The sequence below is a fragment of the Vombatus ursinus genome, unplaced genomic scaffold (assembly GCF_900497805.2).
Source record: "Vombatus ursinus unplaced genomic scaffold, bare-nosed wombat genome assembly UNPS02014778.1, whole genome shotgun sequence".
NCBI lineage: Eukaryota > Metazoa > Chordata > Mammalia > Diprotodontia > Vombatidae > Vombatus > Vombatus ursinus.
The window spans coordinates 44,700,249-44,724,907 of NW_020954556.1; the positions used below are offsets into that span (position 1 = coordinate 44,700,249).

A 24,659-nucleotide genomic window follows, 5' to 3' on the forward strand; every position below is an offset into this window, starting at 1 on the left:
TCTACTTGGAAGCAAAACATAATGAAAATCTATCAACCTGGCAAATTGCTGACCCCAGGAAGCAACAAGGGAAAAGAAGTTATAGGGTATTTATTATACTGGTCATACTAGGATTACCTATCAGATCACATTTGTTCATCAGGCTAATAAAAGACCAATGTTCTATTTCACTGGCATATTGGAGTGAACTAACTGAATCATAGCCCAAATGAATGGTGCTAAAACTAGGCTTTTACCTCAAAGATGTCCAAATAGGAAGAAAGGTCCCATTTCTAGCAAGGCAGTCATGGCAGATTTTTGCGGTAACAAAAAGAAAAACTGACAATAAATCAGGTGCCTGTCAATTGGGGAATGACTAAACAAAGTGGAGTACAGGGACATAATGAAACATTCTTATAATGTATGAATGAAAAATATGAAGAATTCAAAGAAAGACAAGATTTATGTGAACTGGCACAAAGTAAAGAAAACAAAACCAGCCAAACAAAATCCACAAAAGTAGATGAACCCATATTAGGGGAATTGGCAGTACGGTTTCCAGAGGACATTTGATGAAACACACTTTCTTCTTCTCAGAAAAGATATAGGGGCTATGAGTGTCAAATGTTACATACATTGTAAGATAGTCCCTTTGTCAATTGGCTTTGCTTAACTGTTTTTCTTTGTGAAAAGCTGTGAAAAGTGAAGAGCTAGTGTTTCTAATGGGAAGGGGCAGATTTTGGGAAATGTTGCATAAAAAACAAAGGTAGCAATAACATTTGTTTTTAAATTAAAAAAAAACTTTATGGAGGAGGTTGATGGAAGATTATGAAAGGTACTGCCTCATAAAATAGTTAAAGTGGTAGAGGGGAAAAAAGGGAATTTATACTCAAAACATGGCAGGAGACTCAATTAAGCCAGATCATTCTGATAACATTTAAGAATGAAACTAGTAGGAGGACAACAAACAGATGGAAAATGGAAGAGGTCTGTCAAGATTTCTTCAACAAAATATCCTCTGTCAATGACAACGGAGCTACCACATTTAGTCTCACATCACAGTCCCCAGTGTGCTGCACAAGTAGAAATGGCACCAAAAAAAAAAAAAACCAAGAAGGGAATAGCAGCTGGACCAAACCAAATATACAGAGAGGAGATCCAAGCTGGAATAGACACAAATTTGAGGGAACTGCAGGATTGATTCTCATTTATGTCTGAAAATGAAGATACCAAGTGCCTGGAAAACAAATAATGAACAACATTTATGTTGGGGGCCAGGGGAAAACAAGTGTGGAGGTATCATTAGCTACCAGGCCCTGCGCTCACTTTGTCATCTTTAAAAATCTTTATTAGAATAGTTTGTACATAATCTAGGCCATCTTTGATGAAAACACGAGACCAGGATAGACAAGCATTCACAAACAATATTCACAGCAGGCTACATTTGCACCATTGTTTGATTGCCTGAAAGATATAGAGAATGCAAAGTCCCACTGTGTTTATTTTTCTATACTGAAGAAAAAAAAATCTAATCCACTAAAGTAAAACGCAACCTTAAAGGCTTCCCTCAAACTAGGTATCTTCCATGCATTTATTAGGATCATAAAAGATTAACTGATAAATTACAATAAGAATAGCTTTGATCGTTCTCTGATTATTAACATCAAGTGAAGCATAAAATAGGGATATGTATCATTCCCAAAGGTATTTGCCTCTCTTAGAGACAATGTACAGGGCACAGTCCAAAAGACAGAGAAACTTTGTAAAGAGCAAGAGTTCTTAACCCTTATTGTGTCATGGCCACCGTTGGCAGTCTGGTGAAAGCTACATAACCCTTCTCAGAAAAATGTTTTTAATGCATAAAATAAAATATATGTAATTACCAATATTTCCAATTATATGGAAATACAGTCTTCAAAATATTTCTGAAAACAAGTTCACAATCCCTCTGTTAAGAACTACATGATGAAGTCCTCCAGATAATTTTGTTTGTAGGTGGCATTGTGCTAGTTGCATCGTTTCCAAAGACTGCAGAGCTTCCTAAATAAGATTTGGAATCATTCAAAAGAATTCAATCTATCCTCATAGAGAAAAGCAAGTGGATGCCTGTTGTCTAGATTATGATATTCAGTTAAATGAAAAACTCATTAAACTGGTTTGTATATCTTGGATAGAAACGGCAAACAGACAAAATGAACTTAGCATTGGGATTAAACAGGGGAAGAGAGAAGGCTGAGTTGTATTTAGGAAATAGCTCAACACTTTCAAAGACCCAGGCTTCTTGAAACAGAAAAACATCTTTTTAACAGTAAAAATACTCCAGTGATTCTATATGACTGTGAAAGATAGAATGTCACAGTCTTCAAAGAAACTAAATTGTAAGTCACTTAAAGAAAAATAAAGGGACACATGGTGCGTGTCATTAGGACATAGCTTATTAGTAACAATGAATTGTGCAGAAAAGGCTATTTAAAAATAACATCAAAGAGATATATGATAGAAAAAGGAAAACTAGACATTTATTGAGAGTGAGGTCTCCTATATCCCTAGATTCATTTCACTGTATTACCCTGCCTCTTAATTCAAACCCCTAATGATCACTTCCTAGTATGAAAAGATTATATCATTGCAATTTGCTATATAGAACCTTTTCTTGTATACAGTATTTCTAAACAAGAGGTAAGAGGAAAGCTTATAGGGTTGGTGTGTTAGAGTAAAGACAAAGAATGAATAATTTGGGAATTTATATTTCCTCTGTAGTAACACATCCTCCTGAGAACATTGCTCCAAATTTCACTGAAAAAATGAGGCCATTTGCCAAGAGCTCCCTCTCATACCCTGTTCCTCACCTCACATCATTCAGGTGCCTCTACCACTATCTCCCTTTTTACTACTTTCTCACGTGAAGAGATGGTCCTCCTTGTCAAGATAAATCCCTCTTCATGCATAAGTGATCTCATTACAACCTATCTTCTCCAGCAGATTGCCCCACCATCACCCTCAACCACACTGTCACTAATCTTACATCTCTCCCTGTCTGCTGGCTTCTTCCCTACTATCTATAAACATTTCCATGTCTCCCCCATCCACTACTGACCCAAATCTTACTTCATCCATTCCCACTAGTTTTCACCCCATATCTCTCCTCCTTTTGTGGCTAGACTCCTTAAGAAGACTGTCTATAACCAGTGCCTTCATTTCCTTTCCTCTAACTCTCTTCTTAACTCTTCACAGCCTAGCCCCATTCAACTGAAAAGGCACTCTCCAACATTACCAAAGATCTCTTAATTCTCAATTATTTTCTCCCTCATCCTCCTTGACCTTGCTGCAGCCTTTGATACTGTCAATCACCCTCTGTTTCCTAGTATTCCTCCTACTTGTCTGGCCACTCCTCAGTCTCCTTTGCTGGATATTCATCCACATCACACCCACTAACTGAGAGTATCCTCCAAAGCTTGCTTTTGGGACCACTTCCCTCTATATTGTTTCACTTGGCGCTCTCAGTAGTTCCCATAGATTCAATTATGATCTCTATGCCAATGATTCTCAGATCTGTTTATCAGACCTAACCTATCCCCTGTCCTCTGGTCTTGCATCTCCAACTGTCTCTTGGTTATCTTGAACTAGATATCTCCTAGATATTTTATACTCAACATATCCAAACCTGAATTTGTCTTTCCTCCCAAACCTTCCCCTTTTCCTGACTTCCCTATGACTATGAAAGATACCACCATTCTCCCAGTCTTGCAACTAGGGTGTTATCCTCAACAACTCACTCTCTAGCCTCTCATATCCAATCAATTGTCAAGTGTTTGTAATTGTACCTTTCTATATGCCCCCTTCTCTCCTCTGATACTGCTATCCTACTGGTGTAGGCCCTCATCATCTTACATATGGATTATTGCAATAACCTTCTGGTTGTTTTCCCTGCTTTGTCTCTTCCACTCCTGTCCATCCTCTGGCTTTTAAAGCCCCTGATGCCCTCTTACCTTCACAACCTTTCTCCTTCACTCTATGTTTCATTGACACTAACATCTTTACCGTTCCTTCCTCTATGTCCCAACTCCATGCATTTTTGTTAGCTGTTCCCCAAGCTTGGAATTCTCTCCCTCTTGTCACTTTCTCTGTATTTCCAAGGTTTCTTTCAGGTCCTAGATTAAATCTCACTATCTTCAAGAAGACTTTTCTGATCCATCTTCTTTCTACTGCCTTTCTTCTGAGATTACTTCCTATTCATCATATATATAGTTTGTTTGTACACAGTTGTTTGCATGTTGTCTTCCCCATAAGACTGTGAGTTCCTTAAGAGCAAGAGCCTTTTTTACCTTTCTTTTTATCTCTAGTGCCTGTCATTTAGTAGGCACTTAGTGATGGCTTATTGACTTGATTCCAACCTACAAATGAATATATGACTCATAGATTACAGACATGAGCCTGCAGGGGATGTCTTGAAGTCATCTACTCCAACACTTTCATTTTATAGATGACAAAACTGAGTCCCAAAGAGGTAAAATTATGTGCAAGATCATACAAATAGTGGCAGAAATATACCATACTGCTTTCCTACAAATTCTTCTCCCCCTTTCTTCTTCTTCTTTCTCTCTTCCCTGTCCTTTCTCTCCCATCTCCTCTTTTCCCCCTCTTCCACATCTCCTCTCCCTTTCCCCTTTTCTCTCTTTCTCTATCTCTGTCTCTCTGTCTCTGTCTCTCTCTCTCTCTCTCTCTCTCTCACACACACACACACACACACACACACACTGGGCTCCCTGAACCAATAGGTCAGTCAAAGAAAACCATTCATATACACCAGGTTTAGTTTAAATCCTGATATCAAGGATTCAGAAAAACAGCTAGAAAAGGCCTTCTCCCTATTCAATTTGTTTTTCTTTCTGGTCTCCATTATCTTGGGGCCCTTCAATACCTGGAAAAAGGAGACAATGAGGACATGGGTAGGGGCAGTAGAGCTTGGAAGATGAAGTTCTTCCTGTCAGCACTCTTTGCCTCACCCCCAGCCCCTACCATCACGTGGTGCCCTTTAGGAATTTAAACCCCCTCAGGGCCATTTTGCTATCCTCATACAGGAACTTTAGTTCCTAAGAAGAATTTTAACAATCATTTTATAGCCAAAAAGACAAGCATTTGAACCATGGAATACAGCTACCTCAGCTTCATTTGAAGTATAAAGGTAACTATAAAAGGAAGAAAAGGTTTCTTCTGTCCTCTCCTGGGCAGGAAAAGGAGGCAGCTTTTACTGAGCTAATATAGTTGCAGCGTTTGAAGCCATTCAGAGGCAGCCCTGCTGGACAGAACCCTCTTGTTCAGCTCCTTTGTTCAGCTGACTCCCACGCCCAGATCCGAAGCAAGCGATTTCTAAGGAGGAGGCCTGATATAGATCTCCCACTACTCTGTGCTAATTTAGCCCAGCTACTGGACATTCAGACCACAAAACAAAGCCCACCCTTCTAGGAATGCTCTTTTCAACAGGGTCACTTTAGTTGTTTTGTTCATAGATGTTATTTTTAACCACTGGTATAGTGAAAGGCCCCTTAAGTCAAGAGGAAAGTAACTAACTTTGAGATTGGGAGCTTCAGGAATGGCATTTTAGATTGTTGCCAATTATTTGGGGTTAAGCCAGAAGCATCAAAGGCCAGAAACTACCAGGACAGACCAGATGAGGCAATATCTTTTTTTCCACTCCAAAGAACCAAACAAAATCAAAGATAAGAATTCTATGTATAGTGCCTCGCATGGTACCTTATATATAGTAAACACTTCATAAGTATTTCCTAATTGAAGGAAAGGAAGGGAAAGGAAAGAAAGCATCCTAGATGTAGGCTAGTTGGACCTCATTTTTGAGGCTTCTTTTGCCTGGATCCAGAAAATGCTGCCTGCTCTCCCAACCTCCTTTATCCCTACTTCCTCCCCTCCTGAAACTAAGACTCCCCACCTGGAACCATTTTGGGCTCTAATAGGTGAGCTTTCACCTTCTCTTACCTGAATCCAAGCCTAATTCCTGCTATGCCACCTGTGCATAGAAAATCCCATCTAGCACCACTTTTGTGTTATCTAGGCACCTAGATAACACAGTGGATAAGAGTCCCGAACTTAGAGTCAGGAAGACCTGAGTTCAAATTCTACCTCAGATAGTTACTAACTGTGTGACTGAAAGCAAGTTCCTTAATCTATTTCAGCTTCAGTTTCTTCATTTGTGAGGATCAAATGAAATAAAATATATACAGCACTTTACAAACTTTAAAGCACTAAGTAAATACTAGCCCTCATCATCATCATTATCATTATTACTTCTTCTCGGAACGGTTTGCTTACTTGTACTTGTATAACTGGGAGCTGTCTGGTAAAGGAATAGCTTAGCATGGTGCCTGGCACATAGTAAGTGTTTGTTAAGTGTTTTATCTATCTATAGTATGTATAACCCTTTCAGGTTGCAGATGAGGAAACTGAGGCCCAAGGAGGTTAAGGGGCTTGCCTGAGCTCCCACAAGTAGTAAGTATTCTTTCCATTGTCATACCCTGCCTGCCTCTACAGAAGCTAGAAAGCTAGATCCTTGGGTCTTGGCTCCCCAGCTCTTCCCAGCAAGAAAACTGAGGCCCGGAGGACAAAATGGAGTTCCCATTTCCCATGCCCAATTTATTCTTCTGGCAATTATTATTAGTAGCAATAATAATAATGACTCACATTTGCAAAATATTTCAAGTCTTATAAAGCATTTCCTTCACTACACCTCATGAGCTAGGTGGTCCAAGGATAATAATCACCACGCTGTAATCACTGGCACATAGATAGCACTTCAGATATGTTATCTCATTTGATTTTCATAGCAATCCTGTGGGGAAAAAATGCCTGAAATGAGAAAGCTAAGGCTCAGAAGTTCAAGGAGCTCACTCAAGGTCGTCCAGCTTGTTAATGCCAGAGCCTAGACCGGCATTCGCTTGACTCTTTGTCCAATACTTTTTTCAGCAGCCTCTCCAACACCAAGCTATTTTTGCCTGTCAAGCTTCTTCCAAAAACTTATACACATGATATGCATCCCAAACCCCAGCAAGTCTTCTCCCTCTCCGAGGCTTTTTTGTTGAGGAATCTATAGGTCACTCATCAAATTCATTGGCTTAGGGACAGGATCCCCTATTTGCTGCAGAATTGTCTGACCCAATTTTTTTCTTTTTAACTGATACACACAAATGGCTTTCCTCTGTGGGCTTCAGTTTTCCTACATGCAAAATAAGGTATTAGACTAGATGATCTTCTAGTTATATTATTCTATGATTACATGATTCTATAGTACAAGACAAGCGTATATTGGCACATTTCAAAGTCGCTATTCTCTCCTTTCAGCAGCTTTCAAGTTGGAAAGATTCTCTGTCCTCCTTTTTTCCAGTTGTATACTCATGGCTGCTGAGAACTTCCCCACCCAACATAGGCTCTTCACCTATCTCTCCTCTCACTTCCTGGGTGTCACAAATTTGTTTTAAGTGCAGCTTGGAAAATATCTGATTAATTCACTTTGTGGTGATGGATTAGGTGGCGTGGTAGAGTGTTGGACCTGGAATCAGGAAGGCTGAGTTCAAGGCTTGCCTCTGCCACTCAATGGCTCTTCAACCCTAGGCAAGTCACTTAGGTTCACTATGCTTTGGTTTCCTCATACGTAAAATGGCTCACATTGTTTACCTCTCTCAATTTACTTGTGGGGAAACTGTGGCACAGACATGTTAAATGACTTGCCCACAGTCTCCAACTCCACCAATTTTTTTTTATTTGCACCTCCAAGGAGAAACTATGGGCCATACTTCTATTTATCTTCAACATCCTTTTCTTTCTTTTAGCCCTTAAATAATGGTACTTACCTCATAGGATTGCTGTGGGGATCAAATAAAATAACATGTAAAGTGCTTTCTATACTTTAAAGTGCTATGTAAATGTTAGCTATTATTATTAATAATGCCATATGTTTTTAAACTGCCTTCCAATTCTCTTTATTAGATCCTCCCATTAACCTTTCAAAGTACATAGGGCAGATATTAACCTCACTTTTCCAAAAAGGAAACTGAGGCCCAGAGAAGTGACTTGGCCAAGCTATCTGGCGATAGAAGGAAGACCAGAAACCCATTTCCTACCTATCAGTGCATTTTCTTTTCATTATACTATAGCTGTCCTCTAACAGGGCTACCAAATCAAAGCAAAAGCCAAGAGTAGCAACAAAAACGTGATTTTTAAAAAAGAATACAACCAGCTTCTGTGCCAAACTCCTAGTCACTGGCAGTCCTACCCTCCGAGGGATGCAAATACTTAATCCTCCAGGGAACCTTTAAGGGCTAAAAAAAAAGAAAAGGATGTTGAAGATAAATAGGAGGATGGTTCATAGTTTCTCCCTGGAGATGCAAATAAAAGAGTTGGTAGAGTTGAAGACTGTGGGCAAGTCATTTCACATCTCTGTGCCTCAGTTTCCCCACAAGTAAATTAAGAGAGTTAAACAAAATCCCTTTAAGATCTTTTCCTTCTCTAAATCTCTGAACCTATGACAATCTAGCTGTATCAAAAGTTACTGAGAGCAAAACTCAGTGTCCTAAGGGATTGCGGACTAGCTACTTCCAGTACCAGCCAGAAGGAGTTCCTGTCTCTCTGCTAAAGTGAAGAAAAGAAAAAAAAAATCTCCAAAGTCACAAGGTTAAGTACAGGGCTAAAGTAGGCAGGAAATATTATCCCTTATCTGTAATGCCATTTATCCTTCAGATCCTCCAAACGCAGGGTCAGTGTGACCAGCTACACAGATAACACAGCTTACAGCAGGGAGAGGAAAAAAAATAATGGCCTGGATGCTTAGGTACATGAAGGACCTAAGCCACAGGCAAAGCTTAACAGTGAACCCTGAATCACAGATGTACATAATCTCAGAGTTGTAAGAGACCTCAGAGACCATCTAATCCAACTTATACCAGAAATATAAGCCCCTTTATAACAATTCTGACAATTTATCATCCAGTTTTCATTTGAACACCACCAGTCAGGAAGAATCCATGACCTCCTGAAAAGAAACGAAATTCCACTTTGGGATACTTCTAATTATTCTGTGATACTCCTACTGTACTTGATTCTAATTAGACTCCATTTGGAGTATTGTATTTGCTTGTGGTCAGCATATGAACCCAAATAACAGTGTGAAAGCAAGCCTACCAACCCAAAGTTTCACTGGGGGTGGGAGAGAAGTCATTTCACATAGAATATTTTGGTTGCAATCAGTTAATTAAGGAGTCTAAGAATGCGGATTCAACCTAAATATGAGTCAATTAATTTCAAAGAGAGAAAAACTGTCCAGTGACTACAAACTAAATCTCTGTTCTTGGTCTCCCAAATGTGTGTAGATTATTTAAAACTGGTTGAAGGGAGGGAATGTGAATAAAAAAGTACATACCGTGGGGTATGTTCTAATAAATACAGATGCAAAAATATTGAATAAAGTAAGATCGGGAGAAAAGCAAGGATGACTTTTGTGATTATTATAATTTTATAAATAAATAAAACAAGAAAAAGAAATTGAAGAATAATCATAGGCAAAAAAAGAAACAAAATTATCACCTTTTATAGATGACATGATCATTTAGAGAACTCTAGACTTTCAACTAAAGCAACAGAAATAATTTACAACTTTAATAAAGTAGCAAGATATCAAATAAACCTACAAAATTATTAGCTTTTCTACACAGTACCAACAAAAAAGATTTTAAAAGAAATTTATTCAAAAACACTATATAAGGTATCAAAATATATGATAACCCTTTTCCCAAAATGAAATATATGAATATAACTATAAAACATTCTTCACATCAGCAAAGGAATAACTACATGATTGGGAAAGAATTAATTGCTCATGGTTTATCCATGATAACATAATAAAAATGAAAGTACTAACTAAATTTATTTATAGATTCAAAGTCAAGCAAATCAAAGAACCAAATAATTATTTTACAAACTAGAAAAAATTATAACAGAATTCACCTAGATGAACAAAATATCAAAAATCTCTAGAGAAATGGTAAGAAAGAAAGAAAGAAAGAAAGAAAGAAAGAAAGAAAGAAAGAAAGAAAGAAAGAAAGAAAGAAAGAAAGAAAGAAAGAAAGAAAGAAAGAAAGAAAGAAAGAAAGAAGGAAGGAAGGAAGGAAGGAAGAAAAGAAAAGGGTCCTGGCTGTACCATGTATTAAATTATTTTACAAAAACATCATCATCAAAATAATTTGATACTGGTTAAAAATAGAATGGTTGATCAGTTGAACGGATTCAGTTCTCTCAAGAGCCAGAAGCAATTGAAGAGAGTAGAACAGCGTTTGATAATCCAAAGACACAAACTACTAGGGTAAAGATTCACTGTTCAACAAAAACTGCTGGGGAAATTTGAAAGTAATCTGGAAGGAATGAAACTTAGATAAATATCTCACACCATAGACCACAATAAGCTCCAAATATAGACATGACCTAGATATAAAAGGTCTTATATCCTAAACAGAGTAAAAGAAGATACCTTTCAGAACTATGGATAAAATAAATGTTCTTTACTAAACAAAGGATGTACATGAACACAGAAAAGAAAACAATTTTGATTATATAAAAATTCAAAAATAAGACAATATAGTTAAAATCAGAAGGGAAATGCTTAGCTAGAGAAAGTCTTTAAAGCTAATTTCTCTAAAAATATATTCTAAATATATAGAGCATTGATATAAATCCATAAGAACAAAAGCCATTCCCCAGTAGATGAATGGTCAAAAGGATATTAAGAGGCAGTTCTTTAAAGGAAGAAAAACAAGCTATCAACAGTCACATTAAAAATGTTCCAAATCAATAATAATAAGAGAAATACACATTAAAATAACTCTGAGGTTTTATTCACACTTATCAAATGAGCAAGATTACAAAAACACAAAATGGCTCTTTCTAGAGGAGATACGGAACTTCAGGGACACTGACTGCATTGTTGATTGGAGATATGAATTGGTCTAATCATTCTGTGCATACAACCCAAACTACTTATTAAGTATTATCTCCCAAAGAGTTCAAAGAAAAAGGAAAAGGACCAATTTGTACAAAAATATTTATTTCCATACTTTATTGTAGCAACAAACTGGAAATAAAATGGATGCCTAGGAATTGGGGAATGGCTGCACACATTAAGGGACATGAATGTTAATGGAATATTATTGTGGGACAGATTCAGAAAACCCTGGGGCAACTTGCATGAACTGCTACAGGGTAAAATGCACAGAATCAGAACTACAATGACTACAACATAGAAAATGAAAACAACTTAAAGACTTAAAAACTGATCAATGGGCCAATCATAATTCCAGAAGAATGATGATGAAGCATGACTCCCACCTCTTGGTGGAGTCGTGATGGATTGCAGATGTAGAATGAAACATGCATTTTCAGACACAATGCAATACAAATTTGGAGTTTTTCAATGATAATAAACAACTCAGAGGAAGAAAAAGAATAAAAGATGTCATTAGGAAAAAGTTTTATAGAAAATGAAGATGAGAGAGTTATATAATAAGAGTGAGGGACAACCACAGGACTCTTGATATCCTTGCAATGTCAATGGAAATCAAGGAAAGCTTCCAACACAATGGATGGGCCCCTGTGATGAGTTTATGGCACAAAATATGGTCAGGATAGGTAGGCATATGTAGATTATAATATTCATCATCCCCCTGGGCCATTCAAATTGACGTGGTCACACATTTATTTCTTTATGTTACAGACAAGGAAACTGAAGCTCAGAGAAATGAAAAAGTTAAGTGCCTATGGGTCCATAGCAAACTAATATGGAACGAGGGCTTAAAGTTGGGTCTTTTGATTCTCTGTCAAATAAGCTTAGAGGCAGCTAGATGGGCCCAGAGTGATACTTACAAGATGTATTTGTTGTTGAGTCATCTTGGTCACGTCTGACTTTTCATGACACCATTTGGGGTTTTCTTGGTAAAGATACTGGAGTGGTTTGGCATTTCCTTCTCCAGCTCATTTTACTGATGAGGAAATTGAGGCAAACAAGGTTAAGTGATTTGCCCGGGATCACACAGCTAGTAAGCCTCTGAGGCCAGATTTGGACTCATGAACATGAGTCTTCCTGATTCCAATCCCCGTGCCCTGCCTACTTAGCTGCCCTGACTTTGGGCAAGTCACTTAACCTCTGTCTGCCTCAGTATCCTCAATTGTAAAAAGGAGAGGGAAAAAATAGCATCCACCTCCCAGAGTTGCTGGGAGGATCAAATGAAATACTTGTAAAATGCCTAGCACAGCACATGGCACATAGTTGACATTTAATAAATGTCTGGTCCCTTTCCTTCTCCCCTTTCCATTATACTATGCTTTTACCTAAAAAGAAGGAAGCCCCTAGTGTGCAGTAAATTCTTAGTGCTGCTTTACAGCTTTCTTTTCTTGATACTCTCTCCTTTCTTGGCTTCCTTAACAACGTTTTATCTCAAGGTTCTCTTTCTATAACTCTGTTGGATGCTTCTCTATCTCCTTCCCTTCTAATTCGCCCTTCCCAAACATAAGAATCACCTCTCCTTCAATAACAAAAACAAACAAAAAAAAAACTTTCTCCTTGGCCCTCTCCTCTCTATACTTTCCCTCTGAGTGATCTTTCATCTCTCTCCTTTTTTGTTTTGACATCAAAGGTCACCACTATCCAGAAGATTTTCAAAAGTATCTCTTCAGCCTTAACCTCTCTGCTGGACTCCAACATCTCCAACTGCAAGCTAGACTTCTCCAATGGGATTCCCTACCAGGACAGCAAGCTTGCCATGAATCAAACCTAATTCATCTCCTTCCCCCAAATCTTCTCCTTCTCCCCCTAGTTTCCCGAATTCTTTTGATAGCTCCACGTTTCTCTCAGTGCCCAAGATTCATGCACTAGTCTTTGACTCTTTTCTCTCCTGTGTCCCCCACATCTAATCAGTTACCAAGTTCTATTATTTCTAATCCCATACATAATACACTAATACATTTTTTCCTTCCCATCCCTACAGCTTTTACTCCAGTTCAGAGCTTAATAAAATCTCATCTAGACCAGCGCTTTTTTAAACTGGGGGTTGCAACCTCATATAGGGTCATGAAAAATTTGGCAATAGTAAAAGGTTTCTGAATGCGCAACGACCAAAAATTAAGTAAAAAATCAAATGCATGATGAATCCAAGGTGTTTCTGGCAGCGCTTGTCTGTGTTGCATCATGCAACTTCACTGCAGCCTTCATTCTGAACACACAGCATGTGTACTTTGCACTGTGCATGCCATCATGCCACGCAAAGCCAACGAACACTGCCAAAATGCAAAATGGAGTCACAAGTAGAAAAAGATTAAGAAGCCCTGATTTAGACTATTGCAATAGCCTTCTTCTTAGCCTCTCTATCTCTATTCTCTCCTTGCTCCATTCTCTCCTACAAGCAAGCCGATGCTAGAGTAATCTTCATTACACCTTACTCTCCTGCTAAAAAATCTTCAATGGCTCCCTGTTCCTTATAGAAGATTTTCCAAACTCCACAACCTAGCTGCAGCCTACCTTTCCAATCTTGGCTCATACTACTCCCCTTCAACTATTCTAAAATCCTAACTAACTGGACAGCTTGCTACTCTCCTAATTTGGCCTGCTTTTCTGGCCTTCATGTGTTTTTCAAATCATCCCCTATACCTCTTCCTCACCATCCTTTTCTACCTTTTGAAAACATGCCCATTCTTTAAAGGCTTAGCTTCATCCATTAAGCCTTATCTGTTCCCTGGGATAAAAATAATCTTTCTTCTGAAAACTTTCATTGTATGTTGTCCATCTTCTATACAAATCATAGAATTAAAAATGCAGGTTTGAAAGGTACTTTAGAGATCATCTAGTCCAACCTTCTCATTTTATTGATGTATAAAGGCCCAGAAAGGTTGTGTTATTTGTCCTAGGTCACACATATAGTAAGTGACAGTGCCAGGATTTTAACCCAAGTTTTCTGATTCCAAATCTATTTCTGTCTATATAGCATCAGCCTGTTTCCCTTTCAATTTATCTTATACTCTTTCGTATTTGGATATATATTTGTGTGCATGACCAGTCTTCATTATCAGATTCCCAGGATCTTTAGGATTAGGATTGCGATTTCTTCTATATTGTATTTCTAGCACTTACCACAGTGACTTTACATTTTAAGAGCTTAATAAATATTTATTTAATTGAATTGAGATAAATTCTCCACAGAAATTTCCGGGATCTACTCTATTATTTGAGATAAATTTTAAATATTTACTCTCTTAACTGGTATCTATTTTAAGAAAGAGATTTAAAAATAACATATTGTTGAAGTATATATCTTTAGCCCCATTTAATAATAAGTTTGCATTTATTATTACGTTTAAGTTCTATTTCTATAGCTTGTACTCAGAGTCCTAACCTGATATGTGATTGTGGTATGGAGGACACCCTGTGTTCTCAGAGGTCATGCCAGGTGAGTTCAAGCTCTTGCAGGTCTTAGCAAATGTCACAGAATAAAGACCATTTATGTGGACCTGGCAGGCAAGATTGAATGAATGATTGAATTGAATGAATGAATGAATCATTTATTAGTCAGTTATTTTATGCAAAGCATTATGCTAAGCACTGAAGATACAAATAAAAAAGTAAAAAGTCCTTCATTCTCCAGATGCTCACATTCTCACGTAGGAAATTGGTTAAAGCTTTATTAGACAAACCGAGGAGTTTGAGAGAGACGCTGTCAGAAAAGCTGCTCAAAGTGTTCTAACGCTTCAAATGCTGTTGTACATCTATAAAAAAAGGGAACACAAACATTTCATATAGGGACATTCAGTGTCAGGTCCCTGCTGGGATCCAGACTTTCCTGAGGGCTAATATTTGAGGACTTCTCGTGATGTCTGAAGTAAGGAGAAACTGCTATAAGGATCACTTAAGGGTCACTGAGGTCAATCTACCTTGTAGAGCTGGGCATAGGAAATCAGACCATCTTATCCTTACCTAATAGAGGACAGTTTTCAAAATGGAAGTGCTTAAGTTAAGTTGGCATCTCCATGAGATAGAAAGACTTTGAATCTGGGCCCAGGCGTGGACAGTATGTCTACTGTCTGAGGACCATTCTGGCTAAGTTTAGAGAAGCTTACTACCATGTTACTTGCAAGATGATGAATTATTTTGTACATGGCAAATTTTGAATACCGGCTATGAGATCACAGAGGGATTTCAAATTACACTGGCAGAGGTTTCACCCACACCAACAAAACCATAGATGCTCAAAATATTTAAGTATATTTATGCAGTGCTTTTAACTTTCCAAGACATTGTCACATATATTTGTCAGTCAGTAAGCATTTCTTAACTACCTATAATGTCCCAGGCGCTGTGCTAAGCTCTGGGGATACAAAGAAGGGCAAAAGAGAGCCCCCATTTGTAAGGGCCAGCTAGATGGCACAGTAGATAGAGTACCGGACCTGGAGTCAGGAACATCTGAGTTCAAATCCAGCCTCAGACACTTACTAGCTATACGACCCTGGGCAAGTCACTTAACCCTGTTTGCCTCAGTTTCCTCATCTGTAAAATGAACTGGAGAAGGAGATGGCAAACCGCTCTAGTATCTCTGCCAAGAAAACCCTAAATGGAGTCACAAAGAGCCTGACACAACTGAACAACAAGAAAAATTCTTAAGGACCTAATGGTCTAATCTATTATGTCTTATATTTCTCTTAACCACCCTCTAAAGTACGCAGGGCAGATATTGCTGTAGAGGATATTCACATGATTTTGGGATCATAGACTCGAGCTGGAAGGGACCTTAGGGGTCATCAAGTTCAACCACCTCTTTTTACAGAACAACAAACTGAGGCCCAGAGAAGTTCAGTGATTTTGTCCCATTTCCCTGACTGCTTGAAACAGCTTTAGATGCCACTGATCTCAACCCCTTCATTTTACAGATGAGAAAACCAAGGCACAGGGTTACATAGCTAATGTCTAAAAGTAGGATTTGAACCTGTGTCTTCCTGAATTGAAGTCCATTACTCCATCCACTATATCATGCTGCCCCTCAGTCAGCAGGTTACACTAGATGGCGTCTAAGGCTAAGGTTCTATTAGAACAAAGGAAGGAAACGAGCATTTTTTAAGTGTCTACTATGTGCCAAGCACTGTGTTAAGCTCTTTTAAAATTTACAAATATTGTCTCATTTGAGTCTTACAACAACTCTTGAGGGAGAGGCTATTATCCCCATTTTACAGGTGGAGAAACTGAGGCAGACAAAGATTTAAGTAAGTTAAGCAAAGCCATTCAGCTAGTAAATGTCTAAGGCTATATTTGACCTCAGATCAGCCTGACTCCAGGCCCAGAGATTTATCCTATGCACTAACAATATCATTATCACATCACATTTATAGACAAGGCAGCTGGGGCTGACCTGAGGTTGAGTTAGGCACAACCAGCATTAGCAACCAGGTCTACTGATTCCTAGCCCAGTACTTTTAGTTTCAAGGCAATAAGAGAACTAAGAAAACTCTGAGTTTTCAAAAGAATATGAACAATAAAAGTTTCCCTCAAGGGCTTAGCTAGAGTGATTTCCAGTTATAACCAGTACATACACTAGGGTCATTCTACATCAGGTAGTCTGAGTAATCCCTCATAGAAACGAATCTCTATAGATAAGAGATAACATTCAAAACAAAGTCACACGTGGTCAACAGGTCACTTTTCAAACCTTCATATCCCAAGGCAGTTGCCTCTTCCTTTCCCTTTTCAGATATTTAAGTTGACTCTATTCCATAATTCTTTCTTGTTTTCCCAGGGAAAGATAATGGATAATAGGTTAAGATGCTCCAGAAAATCTCAAGGTCAACGATGCTCAGATCAGAAATTATGTCAACTCTTCCTTCACTTGTTACTGGGCCTTCAAAACCAATTCAGGGACTGAGAATGATTCCCCCTAGGGCTCTATTAGAGAAATATCAGATTACTGAGGCTCTGGTAAAGCTCCCCTATTCCTCAGAGAGCAATTAGGCATTTGCCTGGTGGCAATTTTCCAGTTGGGAAAATAAAAGGAGCAGAAGTGACCAGATTCCCTCTTCCCTTCCCCTATGTAACTCTACCCAGGGGCCTGGCATACCTGGAGATTTGTCCAGGAGCCTTCAGAGTGAATGCTCAGTTCTGAGAGATATAATTGTCTGTTAATTGTTCCTGTAACAAGATGTTACAGAAAATATGGTCAGCCTATGGTCCTAGCGCTTCATGCATGCAGCAATTCAAGACTTCCTGAAAAGATTCAGAATAAATTTAAAAGAGGCAATGGGACATTGTAACAATAACTGATGTTTCTATAGGTCTTTAAGGATGGCAAAATACATTATATGCATCATCCCACATAAGCCTCAGGGTAATCAAGGTATATAGAGGCAGGTAATATTATTCCCATTTTATAGATGAGGAAACTGAGGGAAGAATATTTCAGGTAAAGGAATGAAGAGCTTAAGAAAAAAAACATGGAATTAAGAAAGTACAAGACATGAGGGTGACCATGAGGAAGCCAATCTAATTGGAGGAGAAGGTATGTGATGGAATAATGGAAGATGAGGATGAAGAGAAGAGTGTGGCCAAATTATGGAGGGCCTTAAAAGATGTGCAGGGGAGTTTGCCTTCTGCACCCCACTCCCACCTTGAGTCTTCACCAACAAGGCTTCCAGAGATTTGTCAAACCTATACCTTCTATATAAGAGACAGAAAATAAAGAGGATGCTTAATAATAATAATTAATAGTTCATATTTATAGCCCTTTGTTATTAACAAAATTGTGTGGGTGTACGTGTGTGTGTGTGTGTGTGTGTGTGTGATTGCATTTGATCCTCACAACAACTTTGAGGCGTATAGGACAATTAGAGGATCCAAGAAGTTAAGAAATTCCAACACTGGTATTTTGACTCCAAATCAACACTTTTTCCATTGTTCCACAGGACTTACAGGATGCAAACCAGCAAAAATCTAGCCAATAAAAACTGTGTCCCTCTCCAAGATCCAAGGCAGAAAGGAATCTGTGTAGTGTTGTAGAAAGACCACTGGACCTGAGTCAGGAGACCTGGGGTCCTGGAGTTCCAGCTCTGCAGTTTCCTACGTAACCAGGAACAAATTATTTAATTTCTCTGGAGCCTGAGTTTTCTCATCTGTAAAACAGAAATACAAGACTTGCACTGCCTGAGAGCTAAAAAGCGACCAGTATTTTGTGCTCTCCAGAAGGCAAAACAAAGAGCAGTGACTATGATGCTGGTAGATGCACATAATAAAGGAGTAGCCACGTGGTGTACTGGATAGAGTGCTGGGCCTGGAGTCAAGAGGACGTGAATCCAAATCTGGACTCAGATACTTACTTACTAGCTGTGTGACCCTGAGCAAGTCATTTAACCCTGTCTGCCTCAGTTTCGTCACCTATAAAAAGAGCTGGAGAAGGAAATGGCAAACCACTCCAGTATCTTTGTCAAGAAAATCCCAAATGAGGTCGCAAAGAGTCGGACATGACTAATTGGAACAACAGCACACACAATAAAGGCGGGAATGTGGAACTGGGAGGAAGGTCCAGGGCTTTAGCAGCCTTATCTCGTATTTTGTTCTTACCCATTGATTAATTTTCATATTAATCAGGAAGTATCATGAGATCTGAGGGGATGCTCATTGTTTCCAATCCTGGAGCAGCTGCTGTGGGGATTTGTTGGGTCAATTACTAAAAATGGGCTTTGGAGATGCAAACCAACAAAGATTTAGCAAGAATTAAAATGAATTTCTAACACTAGGTCAGATAGTTTTCTGAGGCCAGGGATTTGGGGAGGGGGACATCAAAATCCTTTGAGAAAAGGATTAGGTGTATGCCACCTCTTTATCCCATTCACTTTTGGAGTTGTATCAAGACTGTTTTTAGTGATCCTGCAAAAGATATCCATATATCTTAATACTTTATTCAGTTACACCCATTTATTCCCCTGTATGCCCATTGACACAGAAGGGTCTCTTAACTTTGCTTATATCATGGACCCTTTTGGTACTGGTGAAATTTATGGACCCCTTTTCAGAATAATGTTTTTAAATGAATAAAATAAAATACAAAGCAAACTAATTAGGTAGGATTTTTTTAAAGTTATCATAATATTAAAAACAAAAAACAAGGCCACAGACCCCAGGTAAGAACTCTTAGATAACATTAAGGATAGCAACTTGTTCTAAGACTGCTTCTAACTAAACTCTATCAAACCAGATAAGAGTGATAGTAAAAAATAATGTTGTAGATCTATTTTTTTTATTTTTTTCATTTCCTTATCCATGCATATGTATTCCTTCCAGAAGAATGTAAACTCCTTGGGGGCAGTGGCTGCTTCATTTTTGTTTTTAATTCTTAACATCTAGTACAATACATGGTATATATCAGGGAAGTAAATGCTTGTTGAATTGAATTCCACTAAATAAAAATGGATATTTATAACAATAATAATGATCTAGCATTTATATAGAGCTTTAAGGCTTGCAAAGCATTTTACAAATATCATCTAATTTGATCTTCCCAACAATCCTGGGAAGCAGGTGCTATTATTATTATCACTGTTTTACAAATAAGGAAACTGGGGAAGTCAAAGGTGATGTGACTTGCCCAGGGTCAAATGGCTAGTAAGAGTATGAGGCCAAATTTAAACTCATCTTCCCGAATCCTAGCCTAGTGCTCTGTGCTACCTAGTTACTACATACTTATAAATATTACCATATTTATATATTGCGCTTTAAAATTTATAAAGCACTCTTTATTCATGAACAGATCACAGTCTAAGTGTTTCCCTGATATCCACAAATTAATAGAATGTATAGAAAGTGTGCAGAACACTGGGCAGATCCTCTCTAGTTGATTTTTTAGAAGAATATGAACATAAAAGCAAAATATACAGGATAAAAAAGCATGAATGGGTAGAGATTTTCACCAAGGTAAGGAATACCCACATTATGAGAGAAATACCCACATTGTGGCAGATAAGTGATTACAATGGCTAGAGAATTGGGTCTGGATTCAGGAAAACCTGAGTTCAGATCTGGCCCTGGACACTTACTAGCTATGTGACCCTGGGAAAAGTCATTCAACCTGTTTGTCTTAGCTTCCTCATCTGAAAAATGGGGATAAAAATAGCACCTACCTCCCAGGGTTGTTGTGAGGACCAAATGAGACAGCAATGATAAAGTGCTTAGCATAGTGCCTGGTACATAGCTACTCCTACTCCTTTCCTCCTCTTCCTCCTCTTCCTGTTCCTACTACTACTATCATTGGTCCATCTTAGTATGTATGCACTGAAAAACAACTTACCTGAGGCACCAAAAGGACAACAGTTTTTTTTTTTTAAATACCCTTTAATATAGCAGCATATCTATGAACTCATTAAGGTAGAAATTCCTTAAAGTAGCATCAAAACACAACACATGAACACTTTCCTTTTGTATGTGGCTCTTGTGCAAGAATTTCCATAATGAGTCCACCAAATGTGGTAGAATTTGTCTGGGTCTTTTAACATTTCGTAGGCACTCACTTAAGGCCAACACTCAAACTGTCCTTCAATAATCCCTTCATTCCACTACAAATGAGTCCATATCATTTTCTAGTTACGTATCTCCTGAATAAAATCTATTTTTGGCACCTCTTGCATGCAATTGGTAAATAAGCCGAAACCTATATTCATAGTACATGCACCCCTCCATTATAGTGATGTTATTCTGGTCCTTTTGAAAAACAAAGGACAACAACCAACCAGCCCCTCAATCTTGTGGATCACCCAGAATTTTGATTCTTTGGAAACTATGGAAGTCCATGTTTTATAGCTATGTAACATCCCTGGAAGAACGTTGCTAGCAAAAAGAAGGGGTTTGTGTCATAGAACACCTTGAGATAATTTCTTAATGCAAACCTATTTTTGTTTTTTCTTTGATCCAATTTTGAGCCCAACATTGCATGCATCTATAGTATCTGTCCTTGTTAGGTGTTCTGATAGACCAGTTCAGTAGGCTATCTATCCAACTGCAAACAAACCTTTGTATTGCCAACAGAAATTTCTATGCAATTGTCCAATTTGCTAGTAGGCAATGGATATTAACCAGTTCATGTACTTAAGCCTATAAACTGGAATATCTATTCCCAGTTACCATTTCATAGCTTTCCTGGGCTTTATATTCATAGAGACATGAAATTGCCCAGTTTGTTCCCGGCCAGACACCGGACAGCAGGGAACTAGTTAAAATAGGTATTTGCATGACTTTCTGTAACATGGTTTCCTACCACCCATTGTGCTTTGCTGTTTGTGGGGTTGCTACAGCAACAAATTGACAATTAAGTATCATTCATGCACTGTTCCTCTGCTAACATCCTACTTTAATAAATAAATGCTTTTAGGCTCCCTAGGTGTACAAGGAATCTTTCTTAAGAACTGCTCCCATTCAGAGGCTCGGTGTTCTACATAAACTTCTAATATTTGCATTTAAAAATGGAGAGCAACAAAAATGGTGTCAATAGAAGAATACCAGCAAAATTAAAAGGCACACCCTCTCAGCGAGCAGTGTTAGATGTCCACATCCCTTCCTTCTCCTTCCAGAGGAGAAAAAGAAAATTATCCATTTCAATCAATGCAGCAATCAACCATCGAGCTTTTATTAAGAACCTGCTGAGTGTCTACGCTGTGCTAGACATTGTGGAAGATATAGGAGGAAGAGAAGACTCAGGGCTGCCATTGATGAGTTCACAGTTTGGGCAAGCAGACAAAGCGATAACAGGTGAAGCAGAAGAGGTCAGAAAACATATTTAACTATGCCCTATAGTATGTGTACAAGAAATGAAGCAATTAGGATCCCAGAGGAGGGGAGATAAATATGGACTGGAGAACAACTATGATTTAATCACAGGATCACAGAATTTGAGACCCGGAAGGGATTTCAGCAGCTACCTGGTCCAACTCACACATGAAAGGAATTCACAGTATAACATATACAAGTATTTAGATCAACAACCTGATTTGAGCCAGATGGAACCTAACTCAAATTCTTTTCTTTAATATTCGTTGGCCTTCATAGAAAGTATTGTTATTGGGTTGTTTGTTGTTGTTGTTGTTGTTGTTTGTTTTTGGTTTGTTTGGTTTTTTTTTTTGGCAAGGCAATTGGGGTTAAGTGACTTGCCCAGGGTCACATAGCTAGTAAGTGCTATGTCTGAGGCCAGTTTTGAACCCGGGTCCTCCCGACTCCAGGGCCACTGGACCACCTAGCTGCCCCTGTTGTGGTTTTTAAGAGATTTTAAGTCAGAGAGCCTCATTTTAAATTCTCTCTCTGATCCTTCCTACCTCTGTGACTAGGACAAGTCACTTAACTTCTCTAGGTTTATTCCTCAACTATAACATATTTCAGCTAGATAATCTCTAAGATTCCCTTCAATTCGAAACTCTATGATCCTACGTGGAAAGAACCCTCCCTCAATGAAGTATTTTGAGTTTTTCCAGTTGTGGGGGATATTTTGTGCTGGGATGCTCAAAAAGGAAGGTGGGAACAATATCTGAAATTTTTACCAGTAAAAACGTATTCCTTTATTATTGTGCTAAAAGAAATGAGAAGCAGACTGATTTTAGAAAAACCTGGAAAAATTTACATGAACTGATATGAAGTGAAGTAAACAGAACCAGAACATTGTACACAGTAACAGCAAAATTGTTTGATGAAGAACTGTGAATGACTTAGCTATTCTCAGCAATAAAATGATCTAAAACAATCCCAAAGGACTCATGATACTATCCACCTCCAGAGAAAGAATTGATACTGTCTGAATAGACTGGAATATACTATTTTTCACTTTCTTTCTGTCTTCCTTTTATTTTGTTCGAATCTTCTTTTACAAAATGACTCATATGGAAATGTTTCACACGATTGCATGTGTATAACCTATATTGGATTGCTTACTGTCTCAGAGAGAGGTGAGGGGAGGGAAGGAGGAATAGAATTTGGAACTCAACACTTTAAAAAAAAGTTAAAAATTGTTTTAATGGGGTAGGAAATAAAATATTATTTTTAAAAATTCATTCCTTTAGCTCTGAAAGATTGTCCAGTCTCCAAGGGATCATGGAAATAATCCTGGAAGTAGAATAGTTTAAATAGCTCTTGGCTAAAACCTTATCTGAGATTGTGTGACAGCTGACTAAAAGTAATATTAAGGTAACCGGAAAGACGGGGGCTGGGACATCAACAGGGAAAGTGACTACTTTACAATTTTGCTGAGAGCCGACTGTGACATTCTTTACCTTGTCTGTCATTCCACTATCAGCAGGATATCCTTCTGTCTGACCAGCCTGAGCCCTTAGAACAATTCTCCAGTAAACTTATTTTTTTTTACTCAAGAAACAGGTTGCAAGCCCTCACTTTGCGTAACACTATATACTATTCCCTGGCTACCACTTGTGTAAAAAACAAAAGAGGATGACATTGATGGTTAGTTTAGGGTTTTTGAAGCTTGGTGTAAACTACAAATCACAAAGTTCTGCTCCTGATTCTGCCACAGAATAGTTATGTGGACCTAAATCATTTATATTAGAATCTCATATTTATAAAGCACTTTATGAATACATTCCATATCCAGTATCTCATTTGATCCTCACAACAAACCTGCAAAGTAGTTAGTACAAGTTTTGCTCTTTCATTTAATAGATGAGGACACTGAGGCCCAAAATGGTTAAGATATACACAGCTAGTGAGATACAATAAAGATTTGACTCCAAGTCTTCTGATTTCAAATTCAATGGCTTTTCCACTGTGTTGTGCTTCAATTCAGTAAACATTTATTAAGTACCTACCACTCAGGCATTGTGCTAAGCACTGGAGATACAAATAAGAAAAAAAAAAACAGAACCTGCCTTCAAGGAGTTTACAGGCTAACTTGTAGCTTATAAAGCTACAAAGGAAGACACACAAAAGAAAGCTGAAAAGGGGGGCAAGGCTACCAAGTGGTATCCAGCACAAGAGCCTGATGTTTGGTTGAACTGAAACCAAGTTGAGCTATTGATGGAAATGGGAGAGCTATGTTGAATGCTCGGAAAGTTCTGAGTCCTCTATAAAGGAAGACTTTGGGAGAAGTTTACTGTTCCAAACTTCCAATCAGGGAGAAAAGACAACTGAGGGAGCTGAGGTGTTGAGTCTCAAAAACTGAGTCATTCTGCATAGTGATGAGATATCAGGTGATCAGCTTATCCTAGGGGAGACGGGGTTCCCTCGAGTCAAAACCAAGCTGAACTGCTGATGTAAAATGGAGAGTTACATGGAAAATAACTCTCTTACCTATTCTGCACTTAACCTCACTGGGCCTCAGTCCCTTCATTTGAAAAATGAAAGGGTTAAGCTACATGATGGTAGCTCTCTTTTGGACCCTCTAGGTAGAAAGATTTTAGGCTTATCTTTACAAGATGGAAACATATGTCCTACAAGACAGTTAGTACCTGGAATGGAGGGGGGGGGGGGAGTTACAAAATGGTGATGTAGCTCAATAAATACTAAACCTCACCAACCAAATCCTCTCTTCCTTGCTGTATCTGAACAGATGCTGAGTTCATATCTGTTGCACAATCTGACCATTCTATTCCCTCATGCCACAGACTGACTT

General features: G+C 38.3%; 1 protein-coding gene across 1 annotated transcript in view; it reads left to right on the top strand.

Annotated features, from left to right (window-relative positions):
• Window positions 1-18,345, top strand: part of LOC114045195 (follicle-stimulating hormone receptor) — a 270,986-nt gene extending 252,641 nt beyond the window's left edge. Inside the window, exon 12 of the mRNA XM_027865046.1 lies at window positions 17,968-18,345. Coding sequence (XP_027720847.1) covers window positions 17,968-18,006 — 39 coding nt within the window. The 3' untranslated portion in view covers window positions 18,007-18,345. The remainder of the gene's footprint in view (window positions 1-17,967) is intronic.
• The last annotated feature ends 6,314 nt before the right edge of the window (window positions 18,346-24,659 follow it).